Source organism: Arabidopsis thaliana, assembly GCF_000001735.4.
Source record: "Arabidopsis thaliana chromosome 1 sequence".
In the NCBI taxonomy this organism is placed as follows: domain Eukaryota; kingdom Viridiplantae; phylum Streptophyta; class Magnoliopsida; order Brassicales; family Brassicaceae; genus Arabidopsis; species Arabidopsis thaliana.
The window spans coordinates 20,676,470-20,687,341 of NC_003070.9; the positions used below are offsets into that span (position 1 = coordinate 20,676,470).

Here is a 10,872-nt window from a genome sequence, read left to right on the forward strand (position 1 = left end):
TTCAGTAACAAAACCTTTTTAAAATGTTTCGATTAAGCAATTCAATAACGAATACAATAGGATCTAAGCAATTAAGCAATTCACGAACAAACAGAATTAAGCTCTGGTTAAGATGATACCAACCAATGAAGCGGAAGCTTCTAGGGATGTAACTAGATCCTCCGGAAAATATTCAAATTTCTCGCTGCATCATAAACCCACCCATCTTTCGCATCAAAATAGTTTCCAATACATCGAAGAGTACAAAAGCTTTTGCATCCACCTATATACTTGAATACCAAAGTCTGTCCACAACGAAGTTCACATGTATAGCAAAACAGCCGAGAATTACCATCATTCCGAGCAATTTCAACTTCCTTATAATAAAGACCAACTTTGAAAATGTGGCAGGGCTTCAGATAGATATCTTCCCCCAGTAAACAGTTGACATGGAGAGTGATCTTACAGAAGTCGCAAGAATAAAACCATGTCTTTGGATCTAATTTTAATTCGCATATCTCACACCAATATTGGCCACTTGTAGTATCTTCTTCCCCGTAACAAAGAGTGATTGGATGCCTATCGTGTATGTAGTGGGCCTCACAAGGCAGAGTAGCACACTTGATTCCCAAAAAGGACTTACATTTAATACATTCCAAGAAATAGGATGAACAGTTATCAGAACCACACCCCATGCAATTACCTTTGGTCAAGTTAAAGAAGAGAGGATGATCATGGGGATGACAGTCATGAACAAAAGGATCTGGAAGGGAAGCACATCTGACGTCTAGGAGAAACTCATCACAATCTTTTTCATCGCATTTGTAGAAGAAACCACAGCCAATTCGGCCGCAACCAATACATTGGAATATGTCTTTGCTAGTAGCACCTTTATTGATCATGGCAGACTCACCAAGAGGCAAAATGTGAAGGTTAAGCGGGTGTTTATGTAGTGGGTGGTTTTTCTTGCGAGGAAGAGAAGCACATGTTTCATCAAGAACAAAATCACACTGCATACAACCATAATATCTCTGAGAGATCATTACTGGAAGGGTGCATGCCTCACAAAACTTGTCTTTCCCGCCAATGGTTTTCTTTTCATGGAGCTTTAGATGATGGTGATGACTGAAATGTTGAATAGTCTCCTCATCAATCTTCAGGAATGGCGGTTCGATAAACTCATCGGGTTCTTCAGGCACTCCATCAAGATCTTTTCCATCCCACACGTCATTCCTTGTTGCACATTTTGAATGGACAGCATAATGACATTCCTTATCACAAGAGTATTGCCCGTAGTTGACGTCAACTGTTTGGCGACAAACTCCACAAGAGAAATCACCAGGTTGAAGGGAGGGAGTGAGAGAGAGACGATGGGGGTGTCGGGTGATCTTAATGACACGAGGTAGATAGATACAAGATCTGTGGACCAAAAGGTTGCAAGGGAGACAAGCGTAAACAAGATCTTCGGCGTCACTTAGAGACAAGCCGCACGCCCCACATGGTAGAGGGAGTCGTATAGGGAAAAGGGTGAGGATGTGCTCATGACTTTTCAAGTGTGAGATAGTGGTAGGTGGTGGTCTCATCGAGCATTCCACGTTAAGATTGAACTTGCAGATAGAACAATGATAATATATCTTTTCTAAAGGAACCTGACAACATTTGCATTTCAAGTGATTTCCATCGGATAAAGAGGCACCATCATTATTAGCATCAAAATTGTTGTCGTCATCATCAGAATCAGAACTGTCGCCATCATCATCATCACCATCGTCTTCACATTCTTCCTTTATCGATTTTTCGTCGTCATCATCGTCTTCAGATTCGTCTGATGAAGAGGAGCTGTCCATCCAATTTTTGGGTATCTTAGTAACATCAAATTTAGGAAGTAATAAGGAGATGAAGGTGAGGGGGTGAGAAGGATGAAAAGGATGTCTTATCTCCGGCAGAAAGATGTGACAGCCTCTATGGAATTCCAAATTGCAAGTAGCACAGTAATAATAATAATTATTGCGCTTTAATTGCTTGCCTTTGCAAGAAAAGCAGATAGAAAGTGGAGGATGAGATGGCCGTCGCCGTCGGCAAAGCATGTGGGGCTGAGCCGGATCGGAAAGACGACATGGAGGTTTAGCTCTAGAGAAATAAGGAGGTAGTGGTTCCATATCGGGTATAGCTAGCTCTAGAAAAAAAAAGGATCCATATGGGGTTGTTTGGAATGAAAGAAGAGAACTATGTAAATATAAAAGGTTTCAAGTTTCAACTCATAAATACGATTATGAAAATAATATATTTGCATGATTGAATGAACTTTACAAATTATCAGTTCTTAATTAATATTAGTACTATTAGAACTCGTGATTTTTAATGATTTCAAAATGAAATTTTATGAGGGATACTAAACTAGTACGATAGTTGGCAACTTGGCAATTTCATACCATTGTTGGGGTGAGGGCATGTGGGTTTCGTTCAATAAGCATTTGTAAACTATTATATAAGTTGCGCTTGTCGCTAGTGGCTCGTGGGTAGCATTGAAGCATGGGTCAGTGACTCAGTGCTTCTGTCTACGAGCTCGAGCAACCGAGAACACATTCCAAACTGAACACAACAAAAAAAAAAAGAAAAAAAAACTATTATATAAGACCAGATCTCCCTTAAAGTCTATTTAATACAAGTGGACGATAGTTTCAGCTATCATATTTATTTGAGTGAGTCGGTAAAGTAGTCACTTTTGAAAACATAATTTGAAAAATACTCATTTTACTATTTACAATTTGAAAATAGTCACTTTTTATTGTTTGATTCAATGGAATGAGTTAGTTAATTTTCTCAGGGAAGAAGGAACTCGGTGGTAGTGGGAAGAGAAGGGTTTGAAGAAGTGTACATGTACAGTCCTGGTTCAAGACTTGAAAGTTACACAAAGTCTGCTTATGTCTGTATTGGACCATCTTCATTACTAAATCTAATCTCTTTGGAATCTGATTGTGTATGGAGAGGTGTTTTACATCTTCACAATCCTAATTCCTAAGGATTTCTTTTCTCTTATAACAATAATAAATTGATTGGGTGAAAGGCATCAACACAAAATTCTTTCCAAGTTTCAACCACCAAGGGACATGGACCATGGTCAGAAACATTACCTGAAAACTACACAAGATTGTATCTTCTATACAATACCTCCTTTGATGTCATCAAAACAGAGTATATATGAATTATGCAAACCCATGAAAACTAAAAATAAAAAAACTTTAACATAATAGTAAAGGAAAAAAATTAAAAGGAGAAACCAAAAGGCTTATAGATCAAATTCTTAACATATTGAAATACAGAAAATTGATTTCTTTTGGCAGTGACTCATTCAGAGTCAGACTCAGTCTCAGTGTCTTTCTAGTCAACTGGTACAAAATTTTCAGAAATACATTTTTCCGTACAAATAAATGTACAAAAACTTATGCATCGACTTATCTCAAATACATAACTCTGAACACAAAGAATACAGTATTACGTTGAGAGCAAAACAGCCAAGAGTATACCATCATTGCAAGCACTTTCAACTTCATCAAGCTCTAGACCTGTTTTGAAAAATGTGGTGGGGATTCATGTAGATATCTTGCTCCAGTAAACAGTTGACAACATTGAGTGTATGTCTATCGTGTCAGTAGTGTGCTTCACAAGGCAAAGAAGCACATCTAATACCGAAGAAGGACTTGAATTTAATACATTCTAGGAATTATAGGATACTTATGAGAACCACACCCCATGCAATTGCATTTGGTCAAGTTGAATTAGAGATCATGTGGATGACAGTCATGGATTAGAGGATCAGGAAGGGAAGCGCACCTGACGTTTAGTCGAAATTCACAAACTTTTTCATCGCATTTGTACATGAAACCACAAGCAAGCCGGAGGCAACCATCATACTGAAATATGCCTTTGCCTCAAGTATCATACCTTATTTTTTACCAAAATTTCAGAATAAAATAAAAAAGTGTCATACACCTTATTGCCAACATTTTACCAACAAGGAAGGTATCTTTCACAGAACTTGTCCTTCTTGCAAGTCGCAAATATTTTTTTGTTCATGGAGCCTAAGATAATACTCATGACTGACATGTTGAATTGTCAAAAACATTACCACAGAACTGCGCAAGATCAATCACAAGTGAAAATGAAAAAAAAAAACATCAGACCAAATCTCATGAGGACTAGGATCACAAGTGGAGTGTCTATGTAAGGTATGGTGTGTTTTATCTAGGAGAACAAATTCTATTTCGTATCATACTTTTGCTAATAAATGGTAAAATTGTTTATAATTCCATCAACACAACTCTATATGAATTCCCTCAATTATATTACGCAAACCTAAGCAATCTTATTTCTGGAACATTTTTTATTTTATTTTATTATTAAACACAAACTTACAACATAAGAGAGAAACCAAAAGACTTAATCAAATTATCAAACATGAAAATACACGAAATTGAAATATTTTTTCAGTGGCTCATTCAGACTCAGACTTCGTATCATACATCGTCTTCTCATTATCTCAAAATAATTCTAGCATAAGCCTAGCTCCAAAGCATTTCAGAGTACAATAGCTTTGGTCTCTACCTATCCTCTTGTATATCAAATTCTGCATACAATGACGTTTACATCTAGTGCAAAAGAGCCGAGAGTTACCATCATTGCGAGCAATTTCAACTTTACGATGACGATAACCTATTTTGAAGATGTATTGGGGCTTCATGTACATATCTTTTCCGAGTAAACAGTTGACATGGAGAGTGATCGTACAAAAATCACATGTATAAAACCATGTTTTTGGATCTAATTCTGATTCACAAATCTCACACCAGTAGAGGCCACTTGATGTATCTTCATCACGGCAAAGAATGAGTGGATGCCTATCGTGTTTGTAGTGTGCCTCAAAAGGCAAAGACGCACATCTTATACCCAAAAAGGAGTTGCATTTAATACACTCTAGGAAATAGGATGAACACTCATCAGAACCACACCCTATGCAATTACCTTTGGTCGAGTTGAAGAAGAGATCATGTGGATGACAGTCATGAATAAAAGGATCCGGAAGAGAAGCGCACCTCACGTCTAGTCGAAAGACACATTTTCTTTTACTGCATCTGTACACAAACCCACAACCTAATCGGTGGCAACCATCACATTCAAATATGCCTTTGGTAGAAATATTATCTGCGATATTGGATGTCTCATCAATAGGGAAGGGCTGGAGGGTAAGAGGGTGTTTATGTAGTGGGTTGTATATTTTCCGAGGAAGAGAAGCACATGCTTCATCGAGTACAAAATCACACTCCGTGCAACCATAATATCTCTGAGAGATCATTACTGGAAGGGTGCATGCCTCACAAAACTTGTCTTTCTCGCTAATGGTTTCCTTTTCATGGAGCTTCATATAATGCTCATGATGACTGAAATGTTGAATTGTCTCCTCATCAATCCTAACAAATGGCTCGATATCTTCATCGGGTTTTTCAGGCACTCCTTCAAGATCTTTTCCATCCCACACATCTTCCCTTGTTGCACATTTCGAGTGGACAGCATAGTTACATCCCTTGTTACAAGAGTAGTGCCCGTAGTTGATGTCCACGGTCTGGCGACAAACTCCACAAGAGAAATCACCTACTTGAAGGGAGGAAGTGAGAGAGAGACGGTGTGGGTGTCGGGTGATCTGAATGACACGAGGTAAATAAATACATGATCTATGGATCATGTGGCTGCAAGGGAGACAAGCGTAGATGAGGTCTATGGTGTCGCTTAGAGACAAACCACAAGCATCACATGGTGAAGGGAGTCGTATAGGGAATAGGGTGAGGGTGTGCTCATGACTTTTCAAATGTGAGATAGTGGGAGGTGGTGGTCTCATCGAGCAACTCAGGTTAAGATTGAACTTGCAGATAGAACAATGATAATGTACCTTTTTTAAAGGATCTTGACAACATTTGCATTTGCGGTGATCATTTCCATCGGATATAGAGGCATAGGCAGCGTTATCTCCATCATCATAGTTATTATAATAATAATCATAACCATTTACACGATAATAAATATCTTGTTGAAAATCATCATCATCATCATCATCACCACCATCACCATCCCCATCACTGTCACCATCACGATCTTCACCAACACCATCACCATCATTAACAATAACATCATCGTCAACAAAATTGTTATCTTCATCATCATGGCCACCGTCTTCAGAGTCATCATCATCGTCAGTTTCGTTTATCGATCTTTCTGAAGCCGCGGAGCCGTCGTCGGTATTGCGGGGTATCTTAGAAATATCAAAACCAGGTGGTAAGGAGATGAGGGTGAGAAGGTGAGAGGGGTGAAAAGGGTGTCTTATCACCGGCGGAAGGAGGTGACAGCCTCTGTGGAATTCTAACTTGCAAGTAGCACAATAGTAATAGTACTTTCTACCCTCTAAATGCTTGCCTTTGCACGAAAAGCAGATAGAAAGTGGACCGTGAGATCGCCGTCTCCGGCGGCAAAGCTTGTGTGGCTGAGCCGGATCGGACAAACGACATTGGGGTTCAGATACAGAAAAATAAGGAGGTGGTTTCATATTTGTTTGTTTGGAATGAAGGAAGAAGCAAATGAGAGAGAATGTATAAATTTTTATGCTCCTTCTAGCCCAAGTCAAACTACTCGAGTCTCTCTTTTTTCTCTCTCTTTTAATCCAGCTGTAGTTAGGACAAAACTATTCCAGGCTTGCGCTAGCCAATAGCCATAAACTAAAACAAGATTATATAAAAAGAAATTTTCATATAAGTGGATGAAAAAAGAATTGTTTTTATTATTTGTTAAAGTGAGATATGATTTTCACCGTTTGTCTTTTCAGTTGCTTTAGACCAAAATATTCTTAATAGGAGCAACCAAACCACACAACACTTGATTTCGGTTTAGTTTATGTGGTTCAGTTTTGAGAAAAAAAAAAAAACTGAAACAAAGAAATTGAAGAAGAAGAAAAAGAGAAAGAGACGGAGAAATTCGAGAGAGAAGTAGAAAGAAGTTGAAAATTCATTATCCACTCCTTCATATTTCGACATCTCTCCATTGAACTCCAAAATTGAGGAACAAATTTCTTGTTTTCAGAGATGAACAAAATGCAAAAAAAAAGCTCATACATTCAAACACTTTAACTTTTTAGACTAAAGATACTTTAGGTTTACAAGATTTATTTATAAATAGTAATCCAAACGTAAAAAAAAATGAGATTTTGAGAAAACTGATAAAGACGACCGCAAAATTAGGTTTGCAGAAAAGGACACACAGGTTGAAGATGACTGGAAAATTACAATTATACCCTTCATCGAATTTTTTCCGTGTACGTATATTCAATTTACAATGTACTTACACGAAATTATTTATTGGAACGTATATGGGACGATTTCTAATAACTCAAACTATTTTATTACTTATTCTTATATCTCAATAATCTCAATACATACATAATAATTTAATAAAAATAGATGGTGAAATAATGTAAGTATATTTTTGTTGGTAAATTAATGTATGTACATGTGTAATAATATACGTACATCTTTGTTTGTGAATTAAATTATTAAGAAAAATTTATTGATACAATATTAAACCAATATTGGCAGTGACTGAGATAAGACATTGTTTGTTGTATGATTTTCCTGTTCTTAAAAACACTTCCCAATTTATAGTGTACGTACATTGGTACAAACCATGTTGACACATACTTCTTGGAGTCACAGCTGGTGTACGGTCACCCGAGTAAGAAATGTTATCTCCACCAGGTACACGCTAACTTGTGTACGTACACTCTGCCAACAGACGACTGAATTCCCCTGGTATGAGAATGACGTTCTCCTCAACATTTCCTATTCCATATTCTTCAACAATTACATCGTTCCACTTGTTGTAATCATAATCTTCGCCATTACTTTCACTACCATCAATAGTAGGATCGAGGGTACTTCCCCCCATAGATCCATCGTCACCCTGATAATCATCATACCCATCACCATCTTCGTTGTCCCCCTCCTCTTCATCCTCATCTGTTTTATCGTCTTCAACATCGTCTTGCTCATCTACGGCCTCATTATTTTCATCAACATTTGAAACACGGTCACTTTCAGCATCGTCACCATGAGTCCTAGAGACATTATTCTCGAGTGTCTTGACGGTTGTAATGAAAGAGACAAACAAGTTGAGAGAAGGATACCTACCACGAATCATAAAGAACGTATTCAACCCCACTTGACTGTCAATGTAGACAGGAAGGCGTTTAGTATCTATCATCACTAACATCTCTCCCGGCATCCAGTAACTAATTATGGGATTGATCTCTGTGGACTTCAAACTGAAAGCCTCGCTTAGTGTACGTACAAATTCCGTGTACGTCATGTTTTCCTTAACACGTACACATCGACCAAACATGTCTTTCTTTAGTTTAAATTTTCATTATTCTTCTTTGCATCTTCACTCACCGACCATAATAAATACAGGAATATCCATTACCCAACAACATTATAAATTCAGGAGAAACCCAGTAAATGCAACTGAAAACATGATTATATATACAAAAACAAATAGAATTTCGATATACACACTTATAAACATAAGTATTTACACATTTATCATTTTCAACCAACAAAATTGAAAATAAAATATTTCTGGGTTTTTCTATAAAAAACAAAGTTGATTTCGAACACAATGAAGATCATATGTGTTATAACAAAAAAAATCTTTAAAACTTTATTACTTACACGATAATGCTTATCTTGGCTCCAAACTTCGTAAATAAACAAGATCAACACTTCTTGAGCATCAATGTTTGTTCGCAATTAATGTTTGTTCCTGGGTTCATCTTTAACTTAACAATTATTATCAATAATTTTATAATATTATAACATGTAATGATGATTTTGCATTAATTCTAACAAGAATCACGTCTAAATTTTTTGGGCCATTAAATGTTGATGTCATTTCGTTTTTAATGGAAAAAATCTCCCTTCTAACTGTACATCCAAACCCTCAACGTGAAACAAAAATAATTTCAACTAAACCGGAACAGTGTACCTAACTAAACCTGACTAACTAAACCGTACATTCAACAGTTTCTCAGCTGTAGCAGCAAGGGCAAAATGGTCAAATTTCAGCTGAAAAGACAAAACGTGAAACCACTTTTCACTTTGTCAATCCTTGAAATATTACCCTTATATAAATCGTACATAACTGAACCAACTTTGGAATTAACAACCAAACTCTTAGTAAAATATTAATACTGATAACATCTGCTCAGAGTTAAAGATCAGTTCCGATGTATAAAGTCAACTATTCAAGTCTTTTGTTCTCTCTCTCTATCTCTCTTAATCCAGCTGTAGTGAATAAAAAACTAGTTCAGGCTTGGAGCCAGCCATAACCTAAGCACGATTATGAATCCAACATAATTATAAATGATTAATTATTAATAAATTTTGTTAAGCCAGAAGAATTACAAGCATTTGTAAGCTACTATATCTAATTAGTCAACTAGCAGTTAATAAGACTAACTCTCATTTTAAAGTATTCTAATAGAAGGGGACAGTCTAGTTCCAGCTGCGCAGTTAATTTAAAACATGTTGTTTTCTTAGTAAATCATAGACGAAAGACCAACGCCTCAAAAAAAGAAAAAAACAAAGACTATCACTTAAATAAAACAAAGACCAAAACTTTCCTTTTTATGTTTATACAATAAACTAACCAATATTAGAATTAGCCTAACTGATAAACAACTTTTTAAGTTGGAATACTATAAAAAAAAAAATATAGGAAGCCAAAGAAGATAAAAAAAAAAGAAGACAATATAATATATATAGATTAAAAAAAAGTTTGCAATTTTTCTACAAAAAGGTATTCTTATTTTCTACAGCACTTCCTTGATGCAAAATTTATAAATATCTTAGTCTTTTTTTTAACCTTTTCTTTTCTTTTTGACCAAAGAGGAAATTAACGAAAGTTTTAATTTCTAAAATGTAAACTCAAGCCATCATAATGTAAATTTTTTAAAAGTTTTATCAATAGCATTAAACCATAATCAGAGATGCTAACTAATGAGGATTGCTTTAATAAGACAAACAGTTGTATAGGAAACCGATTCATTTGGATATATAGATGATTAAACATAGAGAATATTAGACAAGGAGATACTTTTTTGAAACTCAATTAGGCAATGAAACACTTTAGGAGGAGTATACATTTTTTTAAGTTTTTTTACTACTACACATTTGACTCAACCTAACCAATTCAAACTAACCATAGTTTACAACCATTACTTTTTCTCTTTCTTCATTCATTTTCTTCTCTACTCTTTACAAAATTAAACACAACACTTGAAATATCTTTTTTTTTTAAAATATCGTTTGAGACATTTTCTCTCTTCTCTTTCATCAAAAACACTAACAAGTAGATCAATTTTTTTCTTTTTCTTCTTAAATCTTAAAAGTTAAAGATTTTCCAGATTTCGATTCAATTTCTCCATTTTTAATTAATCTCATAAGGTTAAAAGTTTTATTTTTGCTAGGTTTCTTCTTCTCTTAGTGTATCCATCATTGTCTTGGTCAAATTTTATCTTTTTACAAATCTTAGATTTGCCCACCAAGTGTTTGTTAAAATTCCTCAAAGAAAGAGAGAGAGTTGAAATTAAGAACCCAAACATATATTCTTACTATAAATTTGTAATTTAAAGGTAATCTTATGCTATTTTCATTAAAATACATGAGCAAATAATAATAAAAAAACGTAAGAAATACCAAAAAAAAATCATAAGCAGAGTGATAGGCGGCTAGAGTTTCAAGAAAATGATGATCTCTATACAAATTACTATTTTGCCTTTCTCATTTGTATGCAAAT

General features: G+C 35.5%; 2 protein-coding genes and 1 pseudogene across 3 annotated transcripts; all 3 read right to left on the bottom strand.

Annotated features, from left to right (window-relative positions):
• Window positions 1-34: 34 nt before the first annotated feature.
• On the bottom strand, window positions 35-2,138 carry AT1G55380 (Cysteine/Histidine-rich C1 domain family protein; the record flags this gene model as incomplete). The annotated part of the gene is made up of 1 exon (NM_104414.2): window positions 35-2,138. The coding sequence occupies one exon, from the start codon at window positions 2,136-2,138 to the stop codon at window positions 153-155; it is 1,986 nt and encodes a 661-aa protein (NP_175935.1). The 3' UTR covers window positions 35-152.
• Window positions 2,139-4,406: 2,268 nt separating this feature from the next.
• AT1G55390 (Cysteine/Histidine-rich C1 domain family protein) lies at window positions 4,407-6,674 on the bottom strand. Its single transcript, NM_104415.3, has one exon. The coding sequence runs from the start codon at window positions 6,572-6,574 to the stop codon at window positions 4,520-4,522; it is 2,055 nt and encodes a 684-aa protein (NP_175936.1). The 5' UTR covers window positions 6,575-6,674; the 3' UTR covers window positions 4,407-4,519.
• A 1,089-nt stretch (window positions 6,675-7,763) lies between these two features.
• On the bottom strand, window positions 7,764-8,496 carry AT1G55400 (annotated as a pseudogene; the record flags this gene model as incomplete). Its single annotated transcript has 1 exon — window positions 7,764-8,496.
• Between the last annotated feature and the right edge of the window lie 2,376 nt (window positions 8,497-10,872).

Excerpts from the sequence above, each read along its gene's own strand:
- AT1G55390 (NM_104415.3), bottom strand. The coding sequence starts at position 6,574 with ATGAAACCACCTCCTTATTTTTCTGTATCTGAACCCCAATGTCGTTTG.